General features: G+C 62.4%; 1 protein-coding gene across 6 annotated transcripts in view; it reads left to right on the top strand.

Moving 5' to 3' along the window:
• The window catches only part of MROH1 (maestro heat like repeat family member 1), a 60,555-nt gene that overhangs the window by 26,258 nt on the left and 11,411 nt on the right, over positions 1–22,886 (top strand). For 4 of the 6 annotated variants that reach the window (XM_059395355.1, XM_059395354.1, XM_059395356.1 and 1 more), the window contains 22 exons: positions 3,050–3,128; positions 3,418–3,531; positions 6,891–6,964; positions 8,615–8,737; positions 10,990–11,091; positions 11,347–11,491; positions 11,656–11,696; positions 11,973–12,114; positions 12,433–12,485; positions 12,952–13,059; positions 13,364–13,483; positions 13,647–13,769; positions 14,477–14,623; positions 14,706–14,732; positions 15,671–15,793; positions 15,983–16,062; positions 16,207–16,318; positions 16,403–16,498; positions 17,132–17,236; positions 18,811–18,946; positions 19,052–19,164; positions 20,185–20,337. In XM_059395355.1, coding sequence (XP_059251338.1) covers positions 3,050–3,128; positions 3,418–3,531; positions 6,891–6,964; positions 8,615–8,737; positions 10,990–11,091; positions 11,347–11,491; positions 11,656–11,696; positions 11,973–12,114; positions 12,433–12,485; positions 12,952–13,059; positions 13,364–13,483; positions 13,647–13,769; positions 14,477–14,623; positions 14,706–14,732; positions 15,671–15,793; positions 15,983–16,062; positions 16,207–16,318; positions 16,403–16,498; positions 17,132–17,236; positions 18,811–18,946; positions 19,052–19,164; positions 20,185–20,337 — 2,316 coding nt within the window. Of the gene's footprint in view, positions 1–3,049; positions 3,129–3,417; positions 3,532–6,890; positions 6,965–8,614; positions 8,738–10,989; positions 11,092–11,346; positions 11,492–11,655; positions 11,697–11,972; positions 12,115–12,432; positions 12,486–12,951; positions 13,060–13,363; positions 13,484–13,618; positions 13,770–14,476; positions 14,624–14,705; positions 14,733–15,670; positions 15,794–15,982; positions 16,063–16,206; positions 16,319–16,402; positions 16,499–17,131; positions 17,237–18,810; positions 18,947–19,051; positions 19,165–20,184; positions 20,338–22,886 lie in introns of those variants that run through there. The other 2 variants (XM_059395357.1, XM_059395359.1) reach the window with 2 other exon arrangements.

A 22,886-nucleotide genomic window follows, 5' to 3' on the forward strand; every position in this document is an offset into this window, starting at 1 on the left:
GGCGGGAAGGCGGGAGAGAGGCCTCAGATGGCCTGGGGGCATCTGCCCTGGCTGTGGGCCACTGTCCATGGAGAGGGAAGGGCTCCTGAAAAATAGCAGGGCTGGGCTCCTGTGGGCCCATGAGCTGTGCAGCCCTGTCTCTAGGTCAGAGGAGAGATGTGGAGGTCCCGGGAACAGAGGCGGGTGGGTGGAGTGGTAGGTAGTCCTGTCCACAAACTCTCTGAAAGAGGAAAGAGGGGCATAAAACGAGAGAGAGGAGGGGGCGGACATGGGTCTCCTTCCTGCTCTGCAGCCCGGCGGCCCCTCCCACGGCACCTGGAACACAGGCCTGGCCCCACCTGGTCTGCCCAGCCAGGGGCAGGGAGGGCTGCAGTAGAGAAATTGAACAAAGGTAATGAACTTGGAAAATGGTGAAATGGATAGATTCCTGAAGAAATGAAAACGTCAAACTTGGCAGAAGAAAGAAAACCCAACTAACCCAGCAAGTGGAGACCATCTCCCAAGGCCTCCGGAAGCCAGCACACACCGGGCCCACAGGCTCTAAGGTTGGGTTCTGCCCGCCTCCTAACTGCCGTCCCATAAACGTGGGTCGGAAGACCAGGCAGATTCAGAGCTGCCTGAGGGAGTCCAGTCAGTGCCGCGCAGGGGCTGCGAGGCTGTGGTTTGAGGCACACATTCGAGCTCATGGATCCCACCCTCTCCTCCCTCGGCGGGAGGGACGGAGAAGCTGCCGGACGCTCCCTCTCAGAAAGCCACTGGGGAAAAGAGCCTAGTGCCTTGGCTGACACAGAAACAGCTTCTGTGGACGTTCAGCATGACCACTGAAAGTCCGCGATAAAAGGCCGGGGAGGAGCATCTTGAATCCTCAGAGCTCCTGCGCCCACGTCCCAGCATACCGCCTCGGGAGTGGGACACAGGCACATTCCCTTAGGATCAGAGCAGGACCTCCGCACCACTGTTGGTGGAGCCTGGAGCCAGTTTTGACGGCGAGAAATAGAAATGCGGGGCGGGAGGCTTTGTGGACTGTCGCCCAGCCTCCCCGCCGAGTCCCTGGCCCTGCTTTGTTTGTCCCCGTGGCGCCCACTGCCTTCTAAACCTACTGGACGCCTGACTGCCTGCCGCTCGCCGTGCCGCTGCTGCCGTGGAGGTGTTGCCTGTTTCCACGGCGGCATCTCTGCCCCTGGAGCCCCACCTGTCACTCGTAAGCTCTCAGTCTTTGTCTTGGGACGAGCGGTTCCGTCCTCGAGACATCCACTCGTGTCCGAACAGAGTCAGTACGCAGACATTAGAACCTGGGACCACCTGTGCTCCTCAGCTAGTGACAGGGTGCCCCACTAGACAGCGGCCAAAACGCACTGCAGGCCGTAGCAAGAACGTGGTGCACAGTGCCCTAGAGCTGAGGTCACCAAGAGTGTGGACACCCCGCAGAAAACAAGTTAACTGTTCCGAAAACCTCCCGGTGAGAAGAGGGACCGCGGCACCACTCGGACCCGCAGAGCAGGGGCGCGTGGATGGGGGAGACAGGCGCGGAGGCCCAGCAGCAGACACGACATTTCCTCCTGCCTCGAAGCTGCCTGTTCATGTCTTCTGTTCTGTTGGGTTTTCGGTTCCCGTACCAACCAGCCCTCCATCCTGCGTGTCCCTCCTGCTCCTGCTTTGTCCGTGGTCCTGTGGTTCTGTTAGGGATGGACTCTGCCACCAAAATGATCTCGTGTTTCCGTGTCGTGTACCTGTCTTCTCTGTTGTGCCATGGGTTTGGTTAGGGTTAGAAAAACCTTTTGAATTCTGCAAGTCGTTTTCCAGATCTTCCTAGCACCCAGTGTACTTTTATTGTTTAATCCGCCTGGACCTTATCTTGGGAAACCGTGAGTGAGAGTCCGTCTCCTCTCCAGAGGCCTGCGTGGGCATTAGTTACCTCTCGCCGTGGAGCTAGTTGTTCCGAAACTTGGCGCCTTCCCACTGTTACTCCACAGCCACTGTCGGTGCAGGATCCGGGCATGGTGCAGCCGCGAGGTTCTGGTTCAGGGTCTCGTGTAAGGACAGTTAAGGCTTGGCCGGGGCTGGGGGCTCTGCCTCCACCAGGCTGGCGGCCTTGCTTCCAGCTCAGCGGCTCTCCCCAGGGCTGCTTGCCCGTCCTCACGACCTGGCCGCTGACCTCCCCCAGAGGGAGAGCCTGCTGCGGTGCCTTTTGTGACCCGATGCCTTTCTGTACAGTGGGAAAAGCAAGGAGCTCCCTGGGAGGCTGGGCCACTGCCTGCCCCTTGCCCATGTCCCCTAGCTGTCTGAACGCCAGCGGGGTCCAGCATGGGGCAGAGCCCGCGGTCCTGGGGTTTCGCTCCGTGCTGTTGCGTACCGCCCTGCTCCTGCCTCAAGGTTGGGCTGTACTGAAGAGTTGCCGCTGGGCCTTCTGCATGGATGCCCTGTGGGCATCCTTTGCCATGATCCTGGCCCGGGGTGGGAGCGGGGTGCCCCTGCAGAGCCCAGCCCCGGGTGACTGCAGGGGTGGGGGTGGGGGCAGGCTTCCGCGTCACGGGCCGAGGGGTGGTGGACCCTAGAGATGCAGCTACCAGCAGCTTCAGTTTTTAACCAGTGCAGCAATTTTTAAAATTTTTTTTACAATTTTGAATGAATCAGCCCTAGGTGTTTTGGTTTCCAGGGCTTTCTATACTCTAGAGACCAGTGCCCAAAGGAGGTGTGACGCTGGCTCCTGGCTCCTGGCGGGAGGGAGCCAGGCCTCAGCTCCCCTGACGCACGGGGGCCTGCTGTGTGTCTGCTGTCCCCGCAACCAGCCGCGGGGCAGAGGCTTGGGTCCCTGAAGCAGCCTCGGATCCTGGGTGCACGCGTCTGTGTCGCCCCAAGAGGGTGCTGGAATGACCTACACTGGCAGGCTCCGATGCCCGCTGTGGGGCAGGCAGAAGGCACGGGCCCAGATGGCCTCTTGGGGCCCCGCAAGTGCAGGAGCATGTGCCCTTCCCTCCCGACCAGCGCGGCCCTGGGAGGCAGCAGCCTTCCTCCATGACTGGTGTCTGTCTTCTGTCCCATGGAGCAGATCTGCGTGCCCGTGGAGTCATCCAGCCCCTTGGTGGTGAGCAACCAGAAGGAGGTGCTGCGCTGCTTCACCGTGCTGGGTAAGCCGTCACCCTCCTGAGCCCTCTGCGGCCGCGGCCGTCTGCTCCCCGGGGCGCCTGGGCGCCGCCCGTGTGCCAGAGGCAGCTTTGCTCAGCGCTTGGAGTGGAGGAGCTTTCTGTGTCCACCTGTCCCTGGGCCCGTGTGTAGCTCCGGAGTCTCACCGTGGAGGCCTGGCTGGGCTGCAGCGCCCGCGTCCATCCTCCAGGGCTCTGGGTTTGCACACGCCGGTGCCCGGCAGGGAGCGGAGACGATTACAAACCCTTTCTTTGGATGTTGCTTGCCCCGCAGCTCGCTGTGCACCTGACCGCCTACTGGCCTTCCTGCTGCCCAAGCTCGATACCAGCGGCGAGAGGACCCGCCTGGGCACGCTGCAGGTCGTGAGGCACGTCATCAACTCGGCCGGTGAGCGTGTGGTGGGGCAGGGCCTGAACATGGCAGGTGCTGTCCGTCTTTCAGGGGAAAGGAACATCTTGCTGTTTTTTTTAAGATCTCATTTATGGGAGGGGGCGCGAGCGAGCAGGGGTAGGGAGAGGGACAGGCAGGTTGCCCACTCAGCACGGAGGCCGACCCAGGGCTCGATCCCATGACCCTGAGATCATGACCTGTGCTGAAACCAAGAGTTGGGCGCTCAACTGACTGAGCCCCCAGGCACCCCTGCCTCTGATTCTTTTTTTTTTTTTTTTTTTTTTTAAGATTTTATTCATTTGTCAGAGAGAAAGAGCACAAGCAGGGGGAGGAGCAGAGGGGGAAGCAGGCTCCCCACCGAGCAGGGAACCCCAATGTGGGGCTCCATCCCAGGACCCTGGGATCATGACCTGAGCCGAAGGCCGACGTTTAACCGACTGAGCCACCCAGGCATCCCCCTTTCTCAGACGCTTAAAAAAAATTTCCCTATTTCCTAACTCTCCAAAATTCCAAACTCTTTGAAAAATACCTTTCTGCCTGGCAGCAAATGCCCATTGTAGACGTTTGCCTTTGATGGCTGGCTGGGACACTGGGCCCCTGCGCCCCTTCCCCGGGCCAGACGTGCCCTGCCTGCCCCTGGTCTGATAGCTCAGACATGTCCTGTGTCACCTGTCCTGGCTACCCTGGGGGCCCCGTCAGAGAGACCTGTCTCTCAGGTGTGGGTCCCTGGGCAGGGCTCAGCTGGCCGTTGGGCAGAACACCCGTTAGCCTGCGGGTGTGTCTCTGACCCCCTCAGTCAGACGGAAGGCTCCAGGCTTCTGCTTCTGAGACTCCCGGAGCCAGCAGTGGGCTCGTTCTGTGTCCTTGCTGGCTCTGGTCAGTCTCACTTCAGCCGTTGTGGTCGACGCGCGTCACGTCCCGCTCTGGTTTGTTTTGGTTATTTTAAAGATTTACTTTAGAGAGCGCATGGAAGGGAGGGGAGGGGCAGCGGGAGAGGGAGAGAGACACCCCTCACTGAGTGTGGGGTCTGACTCGGGCTCAGTCTGCGACCCCAAGTTCACGACCTGAGCCGGAACCGAGAGTCAGACGCTTGACCGCCTGCGCTCCCCGCGCACCCCTCGTTTTGGTTTTTATAAAAGTAAAGCCCGAACTTAGTTCGACTTATGGTGAGAAACTCGGTTCTAGCTTGCTGATCTATCCTAAGTCCTGAAAATGCGTCTTTTCCAGGGATAGCTGCATCTTACTCTTGTTCTCGTCCCCTGTGCGGACACCGATGTGGCACTCAGCACTGTGTGGCGCTGGGGTGAAGGGCCTGTGGGTGACGCAGCCTGTCTGCGGGCCAGGGCCCCTCGCCGCACTGCAGGCCTCACTGATCCCAGGAGCTGCAGTGCCCCCCGTACTGGCTGTGTCCCCCCCCCCCCGGTGCCAGCTGTGCCCCCCGCATCCCCGTGCTGGCTGTGTCTGCGGCCCTGTTCACGCCTTGGGCACCTGCAGAAAGTCCCCATCATGGTCTGATTTGTAGGTGAGGGTAGGAAGGCTTCGCGTTAGCATGAACGGCAGGTGTAGGACGCACACCCAGCTTCGGGTGAGCTGGGGCCCTACTCTTTCTAGAAGTTCTCAAATTTTGAGTTAAAATACTATGAGTAAGAAGTTGGGCCCGTGATTAGATTCCTTTGAGCCGTGACCCAGGAGCCTTTCTCGTGTGGGTGTGCCCTGCCGCACCCGCCAGGTCGGCCACACGAAGGAGGCTCTTGCTTCTTCTTCCTTCCCTGTCTCACTGGCCTCAAGCTTCGGGCCTGGTCACCGAAAACTGGTGCCAGTCTGAGTTTCCACACAAGTGATTCAGTCTGTTTGCCTCGATGCCCAAAGGATGTGTATTTTTTTATTTTAAATCCAGAAATTTTATTGGCTATGTTGGCTGTTCTGGGGGTGATATTTTTCCCAGATCTGTCAAGTGCCTTTTCAGTATGTCGTTTCAAATCTTATTTTGCCTCAGGCTTTTTATTTTTATTATTTTTTTAAGATTTTACTTATTGGGGCACCTGGGTGGCTCAGTGGGTTAAGCCTCTGCCTTTGGCTCAGGTCATGGTCCCAGAGTCCTGGGATCGAGCCCTGTATCGGGCTCCCTGCTCGGCAGGACGCCTGCTTCTCCCTCTCCCACTCCTCCTGCTTGTGGTCCCTCTCTCTCTGTGTCTTCTATCAAACAAATAGATAAAATCTTAAAAAAAAAGATTTTATTTATTAGAGAGAGTAAGAGAGAGCAGAAGCAGGGGGAGCACCCCTGGGGTGCCTGGCAGGCTTAGTCAGAGGAGCACGCCACTCTTGATCTCGGGGTTGTGGGTTTGAGCCCCACATTGGGCATAGAGATGCCTTAAAAATGAAATCTTTGGGGCGCCTGGGGAGCTCAGTGGGTTGAGGCCTCTGCCTTCGGCTCAGGTCATGATCCCAGGGTCCAGGCTCTCTGCTCAGCGGGGAGCCTGCTTCCCCTCTCTCTCTGCCTGTTGCCCTGCCTGCTTATGATCTCCGTCTGTCAAATAAATAAATAAATAAAATCTTTTTTTTTTTAAATTTAAAGATTTTTTTTATTTATTTGTAAGAGAGAGAGAGAGCGCTCAGGCAGAGTGGCAGGCAGAGTCAGAGGGAGAGGCAGGCTCCCGGAGGGGCAAGGAACCCGATGTGGGACTCGATCCCAGGACACTGGGATCATGACCTGAGCCGAAGGCAGCTGCTTAACCCACTGAGCCAGAGCCACCCAGGCGTCCCAATAAATAGATAAAATCTTAAAAAAAAAAAAGAAATCTTTAAAAAACTAAAGTGCTCTCTCAGCGTGTGCCTTGAAGGGTGCCTGTGCTATGGACACTTGTGTCTCTGTCCTGGTTCCTGTTGGTCTCAGGGCCACTTCCTGACGGCCGCCTTCAGTCCCCACTTTCCTGTCAGGAGACAAAGGCTGACCTTGCTGGCCGTCCGGTGGGTGAGGGTCCTCAGAGCAGCAGCAGCAGCACAACTGGGAATGTGTGGAAAGTGCCCACGTGCACCTGCTGACAGGCTTGTCGGGACTGGGGTGCTGGTGGATGCCCCCAAACCTGCTTCTGCCTGACTTAGGACACTTCCGTACCTGTTGCCCTAAATTATCTACCGTCCAGCTTCTTCTTGGGCAAAATAGTGTTATTTGGGAAAAAAGTCACTTGTCCCCCAAGGGAAGTGGGCGGGCTTTGCTGAAGTGCCGTCCCCTCCCCGTGCTGAGGACCAGGCTGTGCCCAGACCCTGGCGATGGGGCGCTGGGCCTCGTGGGGGAGGACGGGCCAGCCAGCCTCGGTCCTGGTGGGGAGACTGAGCCGGCTGTTCGTTTCTTGCAGCTTCTCAGATGGAAGTTAAGAAGCCCTTTATTCTGTCCTCCATGAGGCTTCCTCTTCTGGACACCAACCCCAAGGTAGACGGTGGGGTCAGCCGGAGCTCAGCTGGGAGCAGCAGCAGGAGGTGGGCCGGGCTCGGGCGGGAAGTCCTCATTGACTCAGCCCGACCTGGACATCAGAGGGAGGACGTGGGTGTGGGTGCTGCTGAGCCGTCAGCCAGGACTCCTCACACCCTGCTCCTTACACGGTTGACCACGTGGGAAGGGAGGCAGGGGTCCCCGAGACCCCTTGGGGTCCGCTAATTCGCTCCAAGGGCTCCCAGAACTCACGAGAGCAGTCAGGCTCCCGGTTAGGCTCATCGCAAGGAAAGGACGCAGACGCCCTCAGCCAGGGGCAGGGGCGCGCGGGCAGGGCCTGGGAGGGTCCGCACCGCCCTCTCCCCGTGGAGTCGCGGGCAGCGTGTGCTCTCCCGGCCCGAAGTGCGGCTCGCACGAGTGCTGCCGGCCAGGGAAGCCCCCGCCTCCCCGTCCAGGGTCTTCGTCCGGCTCCCGTCACGCTGACCTGGTCGTCTTCCTGCGTGGCCGACCTCCGTCTCCAGCCCCTCGGGAGCCCGAGCTGACACCGTGTGGCCCAGAGCCCCGGGGAAACAGGACACTAGACTGGCCCGTCCCAGCAGCCAGGGACAGGGTTGACCCTACTGACCCTTACTGGGGCCCCGTAGTCAGGCAGGCCTGCTCACTCCCGGGTCGCGGGGTCCCCCTGCCCGGCCCCGGGGGATTGCTGCAGACTTGGCGCTCATCCTGGGCAGCCTACTCTTTGGGCCCTTCCATGAGAGTTTTGGAAACTACCGACGTGGACCCCCAGGCACTGAGGCCACGTCTGTTGCGGGCCCCACGCATAGCCCCAGATTTCTTCCTGGTGCTGTTGCGTGGGACGCCCCTGAAGGGCCGCCCCTCGGGGCGTGCACGTGATGGGGGATGGCGCGGAGCTGTGAGTGGCCAACGAGGCTGGGGCAGGGACATTCGCCCCGAGGTCCAAAGGAGAGAGGCCTTTTGAGGAAGGATCTCAGGGGTGGGCAGCGTTGGACAGGCAACTGTGCCTGTGGCTCAAGGGGAAGCCCGGGGGCGCGTGGGAGGCGCCAGCTCTGGGGGAGGGGTTTTCGGCCTTGCTGACCGTGGCTGTGCCTTTGAGCCACCAGGTGGGGCCATTAAGTGGGGCTGGACGGTAGGTTCAGCTCCCAAGGGGGTTGTGGCAACAGCGGCTGATTCAGGGTCCTTGTGCTGGAGGGGGGCGGTGGAGCGGAGGGTAGGGCCCCTGAGAGGTACCAGCCCTAAGAGCAGCAGCCCTGCAGCTCGAGGCGGGGTGAGTGTGGGGCAGGGGGGACGGCACATCGGGAGCCAGAGGAGCAGGTATCACGCCCAGGGAGGGAGGGAGGGAGGTGTGGGGCAAGAGGAAAAGGGACCTTCTGCTGAGGCCACGACGCCTCTGCAGGCTGCCGAGGTGGCCACGTGTGCAGCTGAGGGGCGGGCTGCGGCACAGCTGCAGGCACAGGTGCCGAGGAGGGCCGGGTGTAGGTGCACAGCAGGGGCGTGTGGCACAGATGTGGGTGCAGGAGCAGGTGCAGGCAGAGGACAGGGCAAGATGCCGTATCCCAACTGGGCTGTCGCGGCACCGTCCAGGGCTCCCCCCTCCCCGACTCCTCCCTGACTTCCCTCGGTCCCGGGCAGGTGAAACGGGCCGTGGTGCAGGTGATCAGTGCCATGGCCCACCACGGCTACCTGGAGCAGCCCGGAGGAGAGGCGATGGTGGAGTACATCGTGCAGCAGTGTGCACTGCCCCCCGAGACGGAGGTAAGGGGGTGTCCCCCACCTGTCCACTCTGGGGCTCAGAAGCTGTCGGCCTTCTGGAGGCCGTGTGCCCGTCAGAACCTGCGCAGTCCCAGCGGGGGCGGGGGTCTCAGCCCGTGCGCTGAGCGCCTCTCTGCCTTCTGCGCTAGGGCCCCCCTCCCTCAGCTCCCAAGGCCCCGCAGAGAGATGCAGAGCACATACCTGGTTCTCTCTGGGGCTTTTCTGTTGAAAAAGTTACTAAGCAAATCCAAGTTTCTTCTTGAGGGAGAGCAAGGTAGATGACAAAAATGCAGGCATGACTGGGTGGTTTGTCCCTGTGTCCTGGCCTTGAGCCTGCCCTCGGCCTGGTCTCTCGGGCCCAAGTCAGCTCAGAGCTGCGTGACCCCTGCAGGGAGCTCCGCATTTGGGCGGAAGCACTGGAGTCCAGCCAGAGCGAGAGGACGCTGCTCCCTTGCTCCGAGAGCTGCTCGGTGGGCCCTGGGAAGGGCCGGCTCGGCACTGTTCCCGGGCCTCGGGTGGCCAGGTCTCCCCTGCTCCAGCCCGTTTCGGCCTCCGCGTGTTCACAGCCGCTCCGGGGCCTTTGGGCTTACGCTGAAGAGAATCAAGATCTCTGTTTTAGTCTGTTACTAACCAGTTTTGGGGCATTTATAGATTTCTTTCAGGGTATTAAAATTTTTCTAGGTGATTACTTTTTCATGGCCATCATGGATTTGTAATTTCATTGTGTTGTCTTCTGTGAATCTGGCCAGGTTTATTCCTGCTTTTAAAGAATTTGTTGAGAGGGAGTGCCTGGGTGGCTCAGTGGATTAAGCCACTGCCTTCGGCTCAGGTCATGATCTCAGGGTCCTGGGAACGAGCCCCAGCCCCACATCGGGCTCTCTGCTCAGTGGGGAGCCTGCTTCCCCCTCTCTCTCTGCCTGACTCTGCCTGCTTGTGATCTCTGTCTGTCAAATAAATAAAATCTTTAAAAAAAAAAGAATTTGTTGAGAGGGACACCTGGGGGGCTCAGTCGTTAAGCCTCTGCCTTTGCCTCAGGTCATGATCCGGAGTCCTGGGATTGAGCCCACTTCGGGCTCCCGGCTCCACGGGCGGCCTGCTTCTCCCTCTGCCTTTCCCCCTGCTTATGTTCTCTCTCTCGCTGTCTCTGTCAAATAAACCAAAACGTCTTATTGAAAAATATATATAGAGAGGGGCGCCTGGGTGGCTCAGTGGGTTGGGCCTCTGCCTTCGGGTCAGGTCGTGGTCTTGGAGTCCTGGGCTGGAGCCCCACGTTGGGCTCTCTGCTCTGCGGGAAACCTACATCCCCCTCTCTCTCTGCCTGCCTGCCTCTCTGCCTACTTGTGATCTCTGTCTGTCAAATAAATAAAAATAAAAAATCTTAAAAAAAAAAAAAGAGAGAGAGCTTGTTGAGGGGGTGCCCGGCTGGCTCGGTCAGTGGAGCAGGCAGCTCTTACTCTCAGGGCTGTGAGTTCAGGCCCCATGCTGGGTGCAGAGATGCCTTAAATAAATAAAATCATTTAAAAAATGTTGACCTAACAGATGATCAGGCTCTCAGAGTTGTTCGTACTTGTGCGGGAGGAAGCTCTGTCTGTGTTCAGAGCGTTTTTTTAAAACTTGCTATTCAAGGCCTAAACGTGTCTCTTCTCTCTACTTGACCTTTGATCTCTCCGGGAGAGGTGGGGGGTCTCCGACACTCATTGCATTTTGGCCATTTCTCTCTGGTGTTCAGTGTTTGCATGAGTGGGAGGCTCGGACAGAACGTGTGGCCAGCAGGGTCAGTGTTTTGCAAGGGAGCGTCCTAGGGAGGCAGGTGAGGACGCAGTGTTGGCCGAGGAGCTGTCCCCCGCCTGAGGCTGCGGGAGCTCTGGCCTGCTCTGGCGAGACCGTGGCGGTTTCCGTCATTGCCACTCGGGCGCGCCCGTGTCTGCGGACGTCAGCATGGCCACAGCTGAGGATAAAGTGATTTCTTACAGAGTCTGTGGCGCGCAGGGAAGGCTCATAGTCGGTCTCCGTTGTCCTGGAGGCTGGAACTGAGCCAGCTGGGCCCATTTCCTTGAGCACTGCCAGTGCCCAGTCTGTCACTTGCCCACAGTGGACGGGTGTCTCCTGTGGTGGCTGGGTTGGGTCTGCCCTGTTTGCGTGCTGGCTACGTCCCTGCCGCCCAGAGCCCACAGCAGTGCAGGCTTTGAGAGCAGAGCAGGACCATCCCATGCGTGCTCCTGCCTCTCCCTGTCACCCTCCCACCCCGGCCGTAGAAGCTGGGTCCCGACAGCGAGGACCTCACCGCGGACAGCGTGCGGGCCATCAGCATCAGTACCCTCTACCTGGTCAGCACCACCGTGGACAGGATGAGCGACGTGAGTGCGTGCCTGCCTCGCGGCCTGCGCCTGGGCTCGCCCGGATGGCTGGCCACCCGCCCCGGGCACCTGACCGACCGCTGGCCTCTGACCTCGTGGCCCAGGGACTCTTGAACTCCGGGGCGGGCTCCTCTCTGGGCCACCTCCCCAAACCGCCCCAATCCCCTGCGGGGCCTGAGGGAGCCCCTGGCTGCGTTGGCCCCGGCGGCCAGGACTCCTGAGGCGCGGCACCCAGACCGCGGCTCTGCTCCCCAGGTGCTCTGGCCCTACCTGCTGGCCTTCCTCACCCCCGTGCGCTTCACCGGGGCGCTGACCCCGCTCTGCAGGAGCCTCGTGCACCTGGCCCAGAAGAGGCAGGAGGTGGGAGCCGAGGCCTTCCTCGTCCAGTCCAACAGCAACGGTGCGCCCTGCTCCCTACCACCTTCTCCTCACCCCCCATCGAGCCCTCGAGCCCGGCCTCTTCCCGCCACCCAGCCTGCCTCCCAAGTGCCCGCACCCCACGGGGCGGTCAGGGCCTGGGCTCTGGGGGCGGCAGCCTGCTGAGCACGTCTCCTTCCTTTCCAGTGGCCCTCCCCTCACCGTACGCCGTCACCACGAGGCTGCTGGTGAGCATCGCACAGCACGCTGTGCCGGCCCCGGCCCCTCCCCGAGCCAGCACAGCTCCCCGGGGGACTCAGGGTGGGGGTGGGCTCGCCCTCGGTCCCTGTGTCCCTGGCCTCATGCTGTCTCACAGCGGGGCCGGTCGGCCACACCCCGTGGGGCTTGGGGGAGCTGTGTCCCGGAGCCCTCCTCACCTCCCCGCCACGGGGTGGCCTTGCGGGGCTCACGTGGGGCGCGGTGGCCCCTGGAGCACCTGGAGCTGCCGCCTGCACTTCCATCAGACAGTGGCCTCCCAGCCCTACGTCGGGGACGGCCGCGGGGCCGCCTCTCTGCGCCTCTTGAGCGCCCTGCATCGTAGCATCCACCCTCTGCTGGGGCAGCGCTGGGCAACCACAGTCCCCCCGTTGCTGGAGCACCTGGACGGTGAGGCTCTGGGCCGCAGGGGCCCCTCCACCTCTGATCCCGTGTGTGCCAGTTTGCGTCCTGGGTGGCTTTTGGGGACCAGAGTTTGTTACGTTGGCAGAAGCGGCCTCCCCTGAGTTTCAACGACACGGGGGGCCGGAAAGGTGTCCCTGCTGGGTGTCACCCAGGAGGCTCTGGGCTGTGCCAGCTGCTCGGCTGTCCCAGACAAAGGATGTGGCCTCTCTGGAAGGTGCTGGGCAGGGACCTGGGACTGGGTCTCTGAATTCCACCCCTGCTTGCGGGGATGGGCCAGGCTGACCGCTTGACCGGTCCTTGCAGAATTTACCGAAGAAACCCTGTCCCAGAAGGAGTGGGAAGAAAGGCTGCTTGCGGTGAGAGCGGGCAGGGCGAGGGTGCGGCCTGGGTCTGCCGTGCAGGGCTGTCGCGGGCCGGACAGCTTGGGGCAGGGGATGCTAGTGGGAGGCTGCCCCTCTAGGGTCGTGATGCCGCCTTGACCTCACAGGGCTGGGGGTGGGGTGGCTGGTGGGCGTCTCCGGGGCGAGGACTGTCTGCCGCCCTCACCACTGCTCAACCTGATGGGACAGGCCACCGTGTCCCAGGGGCTCCGAGCTTCTGCCGGGAGGCTTCTGTCCTGCCCTCTGCCAAGGCCAGTGCGCCTTTGGCTGCCCAGAGGGTGCTCTGCAGAGGCTCCAAGGTCATCTGCTGACCATGTGGAGCTGTGGCATGGGACCACCCAGGGTCGCTGCATGTGACGCCCCTGGGTCTCAGTCCCCTCCCCAGCCAGCCCACGAAAGGGCTGCGTTCCTGGCCCCTCACTGCCGTGGCTTCTGCCCACAGTTCCTTCGGGACACGCTGGCTGTCGTGTCTGACAACACGTGGATCTGCCAGCTGAGCCTGGAGATGTGCAAACAGCTGCCTTGCTACAGCGGGCTGCCCCAGGAGAAGGTTCGCAGAGCAGGGGTGTGCGGGGGGAAGGGCTTCTGGGCGTGGCCCTTAGGCTCCCCAGTTCCTGTGCCTTAACTCTGGGGGGGCCTTTCTGCCTGAACATGTCTCCAGTGGCCTGCGGGCCTGACAGAGCCCCCGCGAGCTGGCTGGGAGATGCGGGAGCCCAGTTTCCCCTCCTCTCGCTCCTCAAGTCGCTGCCCAGAACTCATGGGGTCTTCACAGCGGCCACTGCCCTGGGCTCCCGGCAGCCCCGGGCGCATCTGGTTGGGCTCCGGCGCAGCTGTGCCCCTCGGCTCTCTCGCAGAACTTCCTGTACAAGTGCGTGGGAACCGCGCTGGGGACCGCCTCGAGCAAGGACGTGGTGAGGAAGCAGCTGCGGGAGCTGCTGGAGGCGGCGGGACACCAGGAGGAGGCTGAGCGCGAGGTGACGGCCGTGCTTCCCGGGAGGCCCCGCCGGCCCCACTCGGCGCGTGCGTGTGTGCTCACGCGTGCAAGGCCGTGCCTCTCGGGCCGTGTGTGTGTGAGCACCGTGTTCCTTCCTGGCCCTGTCCTCGCCCAGGTGTGAGCGCACCTGTGTGCCTCCTCAGGGCCTCGCCTGCTGCTTTGGGATCTGTGCCATCTCTCACCTGGATGACGTCCTGGCCCAGCTGGGGGACTTCATGAAGTCGGATGTGTTCAGAAAATCCACGGGCATTTTCAACATTTTCAAGGTACAGGGGTCGGGGTGACAGCTAGGAGGGCATCTCAGGTGGGACTGGCCTGGGCTTGTGTCTTGGCCGTGATTTGAGGTCCTGGGGGCTGGGCGTTCCGGAGCTCCCTGGGCTCGGGGTCCCCTGCAGGTTGAGGGTGGGGCGGGGAGGCGACATCTGGTCCACACCTCCTGTGGGGGGGCTCTTAGCTGACAACAAGCGGTGGGCAGCCCTCTGCGAGCCACGGACTCTGACGGGGCTGCCGCTTTCTGGGGAAGCGTGACTCAGGAGGCACAGAGCACGGTCACCCCCACGCCAGCCCTTGTGGCCGGGTTTCCTGTCTCCGGGCGCCTGTTGCAATTTTATAATCTGCGGGGCCCCAAGGATGGAGGATTCCAGTGCAGCCACTGGAGAGCGGATGGGGACCCAACTCTGGCCCTTGTGTTGCCTCTCATCCCACTCTGTTCTGCGCGGTCCCTGACTCGGGCCTTTCCCTTCTGCCACATGGTCCCCAGCCGGCCTGAGCCCCGCCTGCCTGTCCTGTTCTGCTGTCCCTGCCAGAGGAACTCTGGGGGGTCAGGTGGCGCCATCCACCCCTCGGCGACGACTCTGACGTTGTTGGCCAGCCCCACCCTTCTTCCAGAGGGACGGGGGAATCTGAGCGCGCGAGGCTTCCTGCAGGGGCCAAGGGCTCTGGCTGAGGCCCCGCCGCTCCCCTGGGCCCTTAGGAGCGCAGCGAGAACGAGCTGGAGAAGCTGAAGGGCACCGCGATCCTGTGCTACGGGCACGTGGCGGCGCGGGCCCCCCGGGAGCTGGTGCTGCCCAAGGTGGAGTCGGACCTCCTGCCGAACATGTTCCGCTACTTCAGCACCAAGGTGGGCGCCCGGCACACCGCCTGCGGGGGGGGCCGCCGCGGGGGCCCCGCGCGTGTTAATCCCTTTCACTTTCGTCGTTCAGGTTCTGGGAATAAAGGTAGAGACCAAGGTACAGTGTGTGGGAGCTCAGTGCGGGCTCTGCCTCTTCTCTCTTCTCGGGGCGGGGCTGGCCGTGAGCTTCAGGGACAGAAGCCAGGGGGACAGGCCCCAGGGCTCCCTGCTCCCAGTCCGCGGACAGAGCTTTCCGGAGCCCGGCCCCACTGTCCGTGGAGCATCTGCTCCTCTTGCGGCCCGGACGGGGACCCGGGAGTTAGAGCCCCGGCCTGGGCCTGGATGGTGGGTGGACGGAAGGGTGGCCTTCTGAGCGGCTGGACGGCAGGCCCGCAGCTGGGGCTCTGCTCCCTGACGCTCACGGGGCTCACCTCTCGGTGAGTTCTAAAGCCAGTGGCGACGGTCAGACTCTCTGGCCTCACTAACACACCTGCTCTCTGGGACCGCTGGCACTAACCTGTCACACCTCCGAAGGAGCAGTCGGGCTTCTCCCTCGAAGAACGGGCCCTCTTGGATCTCCTGGGGCTGGCTGGGGCTAGGGTATTCTGACGGTCATTTCTTCTTCTGGCCCTTCATGTCCCCAGGACAGCACCCCTGCACCCCCTTTCCCGACCATCCCCAGAGGCCGAGTTGGTAGGACAGGCAGGGCCACGCTCCCTCCCGGGGGTTCTTCTCAGGCGCGCTCGCTTCCCTCCCACCTTGACAGACCCCTGCGGGGGGCACAGAGCACGCTGTTGGCCAGGGAGAGAGCTGGAGGCCCAGGGGCTCCGTCCCAGCCCCCTGATCCATGTGGCTTTGGGGAAAGCTGGAGGAGGGCAGGGGGAGAGTCCCTCAGGAGGAGCGAGTGTGGCTGTGGGCGGAGGGGAGGGCCTGTGGTGCGGCCTGTGTCGCCGTGAGCTCCAGCCATTGTGTGTGCAGCCCTGGGCCCCCACGTCGGGGCAGAACCGTGCTGTGGGGCGGGCGTCAGCGGCCTCCTGCAGCCCAGCGTCCTTCCAGGACCCGGCTCTGAAGCTGTGTCTGGTCCAGAGCGTGTGCATGGCCAGCCAGGCCATCTGCAGCAGTGCCCAGGCCGGCTCCTTCCACTTCTCCCGGAAGCCAGAGTTGGTGGCACAGATGATGGTGAGCTGGGGCCAGGGGTGGCGTTGAGGGTACTGCTGCAGGCGGGGAAGGTGGGCCTGGGGAGGGCACATGCAGTGAGGCACCCCAGCCCCCACTCAGCACAGCCTGAGAAGCCCACACCAGGCCGACCGCTAACCAGGGGAAAGCAGGTGCTTTGACCCAGGGCTGAGTCACAGGCCTGGCCCCCAGGAGTTCATCAAGGCAGAGCCCCAGGACTCCCTGAGATCACCCATTCGGAAGAAGGCCATGCTTGCCTGCACTTACCTGGTGTATCCTTTTCTCTGGGTGCTGGGGGGAGCTTCAGAGGGTGCCGTCTGTTCCCATGCTCTCTAGACGAGGGGTGCGGCCGCAGGGCAGGATGCGGGGTGGGGCGCGGGGCTGGAGAGGCCTCCGGCCCTTAACTGCGGGTTCAGCTCCTTGGAGCCGGCGCTGGAGGAGCAGATGCGGGCCGATCTGACGCGTCGCTGTCTGCACAGCGTCCTGTCCGTGCTGCCCAATCCCGAGGGGGAGTGCGACCACCAGGAGGTACTGCCCTGCGTCTGGGGGGCTGGGACAGGCTGCCGAACGGGGCAGGGTCACTGGTGTGGCTGGCCTCCCATCTCTTCCTAGTCCCTGTACCTGGATACCATGCGTGCCCTTGAGGATTTGCTCACCAGCCTCCTTCGGCGGGATATGACCCCCCAGGGCCTGCAGATCATGGTGGAGGTGTGCAGTGGGAGTGCACTGCCGGGGGGGACGTGGGGGGGCGCGGGGGGCGGGCACCCCACCTGGCAGCCTGCCCCTTGGCTGCTTCTCCCGGCTCTCCCTGCCACGGGGGCCCTGGGGAGTTCTGTGCTCTCTGCAAGTGTGTGGTGTCGGGGGAGGGTCTTGAGCTGGGGGCAGCACCCCTCCTTCGTGGGCAGGTGTGCAGATGGGCTGAGCCCAGATGGGAGCCTGTACTCCCCTGCCCTCCACTGCACGGCACTGGGATGGAGAGAGCCCGTAGCCCCCGGGTGGGAGCTCTGGCCGCCTGGATCTCCAGGTGGCAGAGAGGGCAGGCACTGGCCAGCCGCCCTCCTCGCTGCCTCCCGGCAGTGGCAGGGGCAGGACTGACGTGCTTCAGGGAACAGCCTGGCCCTCTCTGGGCCTGGCTCTTTCTGGGCCCACCTAGGGTAGCCATGTCCGTGGAAAGGGACAGAGTGGGAGGTAGAGCGGGTGACCTGCCCTGACCCGACCAACGGGCCCTCGCAGCTGGGGAGGCTGGCCTGGCGGGGATGCTGAGCGGCCCGCGGCGCACAGGCTCCTGCTTCCCAGGCGAACCCCCGAGCTGGCACCGACGTGAAGCTCCTTCTTCCACAGCACCTGAGCCCATGGATCAAGTCCCCACGGGGCCACGAGCGGGCGCGGGCACTGGGCCTGAGCGCCTGCCTGCTGCGGTACTTCCTGGACCACCTCCGTGTTGGCGTGAGTGCCCGCTACAGTCCTAGAATATTCCTGCTGTGATTCTGGATTTTGGTAGGAACCGCATGGAACTGACGGACTGACGTGTTGGGCGACAGCATCTTTTTTTTTTTTTTTTAAGATGTTTAGCTTATTTATTTGAGAGGACTGAGCAGGTGAGAACACGAGCAGGAGGGACAGACGGGAGGGAGAAGCAGGCTCCCCGCGGAGCAGGGACCCCCCCCTCCCCCCCCGCCGCATGCGGGGCTCGATCCCAGGACCCTGAGATCATGACCTGAGCCAAAGGCAGAGGCTTCACCCACTGAGACCCCCAGGTGCCCCAAGAGCATCTTTTAATAATGGGTCTTCCCCGAGGGTCCCCCAGAAGCAGGGCCCATGTCTGTGCAGCACGCGTGCTGGGTCGGAGGGCTCCTGGCTCTTGTCCGAGTAGCTTTCTCTGCCGTCGCTTTTACGAACTGCTTGTCGCTGGGATGTCCAAGAAGCATGGACTTGCGGGTACTTAGGAGGTGGCTCGTAAGATTCTTGGGTCATTTCTAGTGAGTTTTAGTTAGCGCTCTTCAGAGGGGCTGACCGTCCTGCCCTCCCCGCCCTGTGCCTCCGAGCCCCTGCCGTGCTAGCGCTCCGGGCCGCGCTGACAGTCCCCCTGCTTATTTCTGACCGTGTCCTGGTAGCATCTGAGGATGCTTCCTGTGGTTGTCTCTCGTGTTTGCTGCCACACCCAAACGTTCCTTCTGTACTGGCCGGATCTGCCGTGTGTCTCTCGCTGGCTTCTGCCTCCCGTGTGTGCCTTGGCAGGCTTCTCCCACTCCCGATTCCTTCAAGGCCTGCTTTTCACGTAATCCCGGTCCACTGGAGTTCACTCTTGTGTGTGAGGCGACAGATGTGTGACCTCGCTGGGCGGAACAGCAGCTGCCCACCTCCCCGCCCCCTGCGCTCTGCCCAGCGCCCCACCTCCCTCTGCTGGACACTCACTTCAGGTGGCAGCGGGGACGAGGGGCCCTTGAAGAGTCCTGTGCTTCCTTAAAGCATGGGCAGGGACAGGGCGGGGTGGGGGGCAGGGGAGGCAGGAGGCCGAGAGGTGTGTAAGGGCCGTCACCAGGCCCAGGGCAGGCAAGGCCATTTGCTTAGAGCAGAGTGGGCAAGGCTCTGTTATCTGAGGAGTGAAGATGGGACCCTAAAAGCTGGGGCCAGGACCCAGCGAGATGAAGCGGGGGGTCTCTCGCAGCCCCTCACCCGACAGAGCTTGCTTTCTCGAGGAGAGGACACGCCACACCTATCAGCCAGGATCGGCAGAGCTGCCTCCCTCTGCTGTCTTGTGGGGACTCGCCTCCTTCCCTCCTGACTGTCCCTCTGTCTGCACACACCTACGTACCCAGCCCTCTTCTGCTCGGGGACCCCTCCTCCTCCTCCAGGGCGTGGGGAGGAGCCACCAAGGGGCTGTACTGGCCACTCTTGCCCGTATCTGGATCCAGGTGTTACGGGGGGCACCTGCCCACCCGTGGCTTCTTCGGGGTCCCGTCCCCCTCTCTGCTGTCCCCCGAGTGCCTCTGCAGGACCCCCTCCACCTGTCTCTCCAGGCCCTGGTGCCCTTCCACAACCTCGGCCTCCTCATAGGCCTCTTCTCCCCTCGCTGCGCGGACTTGTGGCCCGCCACCCGCCGGGAGGCCGTGAGCTGTGTCCACACCCTGCTGTACCTGCAGCTGAGCTACGACGGTGAGCCCGGGCTGGGTGCAGGTGCTGGGGGCCGAGGGGCAGAGTCTGGGCCCTGGGGGCTGCAGAGGTGCCTGCCCAGCTCCACTCTCCAACCTGCCTCTGTAGGCTTCGCCCGCGACTACCGGGACGATGTGGTTGAGCGACTCCTCACCCTCAAAGACGGCCTCGTGCACCCCGACCCTGACGTCCTCTTCCACACCTGCTACAGCATCGGCCAGGTTACCCGTGGGAACAGCCGCCCAGGGCAGAGGGGCAGCACTGCCTGGGGCGGAGGGGCTCTCCGAGCAGTCAGGACCTTGCGTGTTGTGGGCTCCTCAGGGCGCTGGTGCAGGGCACCGTGGGGCTAGTGGGCACGGTGCGGAGACTGGGCACAGAGGCAGGCGTCGCTCAGAAGATGCGCTCTCAGGCACCACCGCTGGCCGGCACTGCTGCCCTCTCCCTGGGGCCTACCCTCTGAGGCCCAGCGGCAGGGGCGTGGTCAGGAGCTGCTCTGAGGAGCAGAGAAAGCTGCCCCAGCCTCCCCCAAGAGCCCCCAGGCCAGGGCTGGGCTCCTCTTCCCTTTGATAGCCAGAAATGGCCCTCGGGGGTCTGGAAGCTGTCTCTCCTACAGAAGGAAGAAGGGAGGGGTTACTCAGTGAGCGGCAAAGACGCAGGCCTGGGCAGGCCCGGGGAGGGTGTGGGTGGCTGGGGTGAGACGGGGCGGATATCCCGCCACCTTTCTGCCCATGGCTCCTGTATGTGTGCTTTTGTGACCTCGTCCAGCATGAGCACTGCTTCTGCACTTGAGCATTGAGCCCGGGGACAAGGAGGGGACTGTTGGGTGGGATGCATTACCCTCTGCCCTTGACTCTGCTCTGGAGAGTTCCAGAGCCACTGTGCCCACCGAGACACCCCCGCTGCACCCCCCCCCCCCACCCCGCATCCCAGCTGCTGGTCAGGAGGGGCCTCCAGGAGGGCGCTCTGACCCGCCTGCTGTGCTGCAGGGACCACCTTCCAGGGGCTACGCAGGCCCTGGGGGCTGTGCCCATGGCCTGTGGGGCATCAGTGTGGACAAGGCTCCCATGTGAGCCACCACTGCCCCTGGTGCCCGGGACAGGGTAAGGAGGGCTGGAGGAGGGGCGTGAGCAGCTGGAAGTGGGGCAGCCCTTGCCTCAGCCCCAGACCCCAGGGTGTTGGGTCTGTCTGGAAGGGCGCTGGCCCCCACCCTCGCAGTTGTTCTGACCCAACCGTCCTGCTAGATCATTGCGAAGCGCCTCCCGCCAGAGCAACTCATCAGCCTCTTGCTGACCATGTTTGAGGGGCTGGGCGACCCCGACAAGAACTGTTCTCGGGCTGCCACCGTCATGATCAACTGCCTGCTGAAGGAGCGAGGCAACGGGCTCCTGGAGAAGGTGCGGGGGCGGGGCCTTGCTGGGCGGGGCCACGGTGTGGGCGGGGCCTAGCCATTGATGTGGGTGGGCCTGGGGGCGGGGGCGGGGCCGGCGGCCTGCTGCCTGCGCTGGGGCTCCGGTGGTCCCGGCTCCTGTCCCCTTGCCCTGCCCGCCTGATAAGCAGAGGGCTTTCTCTTCCGGTTGAAGACAGGTGAGCACTGGGCCCAGGTGACTGCTGAGGAGTTGAGGGGGAGGAGGGAGGAAAGGGAAAGAAGATGCAGGGGTAAGGTGTAGGAGCCCTTCAGCGAGTGGGCGCTGGGTGGGCGCTCTGGGCAGGACCGGGAGAGTCCCGCGGCCAGCTGCCCCAGAGAGGCCATGCGCGGGACACTCAGGTGCCGCCCGCTCCGCCGGCCCGTGCGTTCACCCTGCCTCTGGGCCCCTCGGCGGGAGCTCGGTGGCTGTCGACGCAGTGGTTCACTGTGTGCACTGCCAGCTGCTCTGTGTCGCGCGCCTACCGGCAGGCCCCTGTAGGGGTGAGGCGGGCTCCAAGGGTCCGGGGGGGCCTGCCCTGTCCTGCACCTGGAACGCATGTGAACAGAGGACTTGTCCAAAGCACCCAGCCCCGGGAGTCCCCCCCAGACAAGCACGCGCAGAGCAGAGCACCTGTCCGTCTCCCAGCTCCTGGTCCCTACCCCGGCACCCCGCAGGGTGGCATGGAGCACAGCCGCCTGCGTGCAGCGCCGCCCAATGGTGACCTGGGAGGTCGTGCATGTTGCTGCCTCGCTCAGTCCTGCCTCACTCCTGCCGGCGAGCCGTTGGTCCCTCATTCTGTCCGTCCCATCCCCTGGCCTCAGTTCCCAGTCTGGGCAGTCTTTTTTTTTTTTTTTAGATTTATTTATTTATTTATTTATTGCCAGAGATCACAAATAGGCAGAGAGAGAAAGGGAAGCAGGGTCCCCCCTGAGCGGAGAGCCCCGTTTGGGGCTCGATCCCAGGACCTGAGCAGAAAGCAGAGGCTTTAACGCAGTGCCCCAGTCTGGGCAGTCTTGACGCGAGCTGTCCGAGCTCAGGTTCTTTGACTTGAGGGTGCGTGTCTGTTGGGGACATACGGGGTGAAGGACTGGCCTGCAGGAGAGGCCCCTGCGGAGCTCTGCCGCTGGCTTTCCAGGCAGCCCCCCTCCCGCCAGCAGCAGGTGGGGCCCCAGCGAGCCCCATGGTGTCCAACTCCGATGCGCACCCTTTCTGCCGTGCGCGCAAGGGCTCCGGACGCGTTCAGTCTGCGTCTCTCTGGTGGCCGATGCAGTTGAACCGTTCACCCGTGTGTGCTGGCTACTCGGGGGTCCTCCCTCGTGAAGACACCAGTGTTCTGCCCACGTTTCGTCTGGGGTGTCTGCGCTTTTACTGGTGGTGGAAGTACTTTATCCGTGCAGGGCACGCGCTCTGTTTTGGAGGCCGGCACACACTGGGGCGTGTGCACGCATCTCAAACACTTTCTCAAGACAGCGATGGAGGAGCGCTGGGCAAGGCCGCGGGACAGCGGAGCCGGCTCCCAGTGAGGGCTGCAGCGGGTGCGGCGGGTGGCAGAGCGTGGACCTGGAGGAGAGCTGTGGCAGGGTCGGGGAAGGGGTGCGGCCATGACAGGGCCTGCCAGCTGGAGGTCTGGGTTGTAGTTCGCGTCCCGCGGGGTGCCAGCTGGTACTCCGGACTGGTTTTACCGTCAGTTCCCGCGTGATGAGTGACGGTGGGCGTCTCCTGGTGCACTGGTTGGCTGCGCATATGTCTTCTTTGGGGACGTATCTGTCTGTGTCCTTGGCCCAGTTTAATGTGCTGTCGTTGGATCTGCCATTGGGTCGCAGAGGCTGCACGTGTTCTGAGCGCCGGCATGGCATCGGGGATGATTTACAGACGTTCTTCCCCATTCTCCAGGGTTCCTCCTCACTCTGCTGACTGTGTCATTTGATGCATGAAAGTTTTGTTTTTTTTTTAAAGGTTTTATTTATTTGACAAAGACAGAGGCGGAACACAAGTAGTGGGGGAGGGAGAAGCAGGCTGCCCACTGAGCAGGGAGTGTGACACAGGTCTTGATCCCAGGACCCTGGGATCACAAACTGAGCTGAAGGCAGATGCTTAACGACTGAGCCCCCCTCCCCGCCCCCGCGCCGTTTGTTTTCTTTACAAGAAAACTCTAAACCCAGGGTGGGGCTTGAGCTCATGACTCTGAGACCAAGAACCGCGGGCTGGACGAGCTGAGCCAGGTACCCCTAACGGGAGTTTTTAAGTTTGATGTAGTCCTATATTTTTGCCCACTTTTTAAAAAGATTTTAATCTACTTATTAGAGCAAGCACAAGCAGGGGTAGAAGCAGGCTTCCCGCAGAGCAGGGAGCCCGATTCGGGGCTCGATCCCAGGACTCTGGGATCACAACCTGAGCCGAAGGCAGAGGCTCAACGACTGACCCCCACCCCCAGGTGCCCCGATATTTTTGTTGTGGTTGCCTGTTCTTGTGGGTTACAGCCAAGAAATCATTGCCAAATGCAGTGTCACAAAGCTTTTCTTTTTTCCTAGGAGTTT

This window comes from Mustela nigripes, chromosome 3 (genome assembly GCF_022355385.1).
Source record: "Mustela nigripes isolate SB6536 chromosome 3, MUSNIG.SB6536, whole genome shotgun sequence".
Taxonomy (NCBI): Eukaryota; Metazoa; Chordata; class Mammalia; order Carnivora; family Mustelidae; genus Mustela; species Mustela nigripes.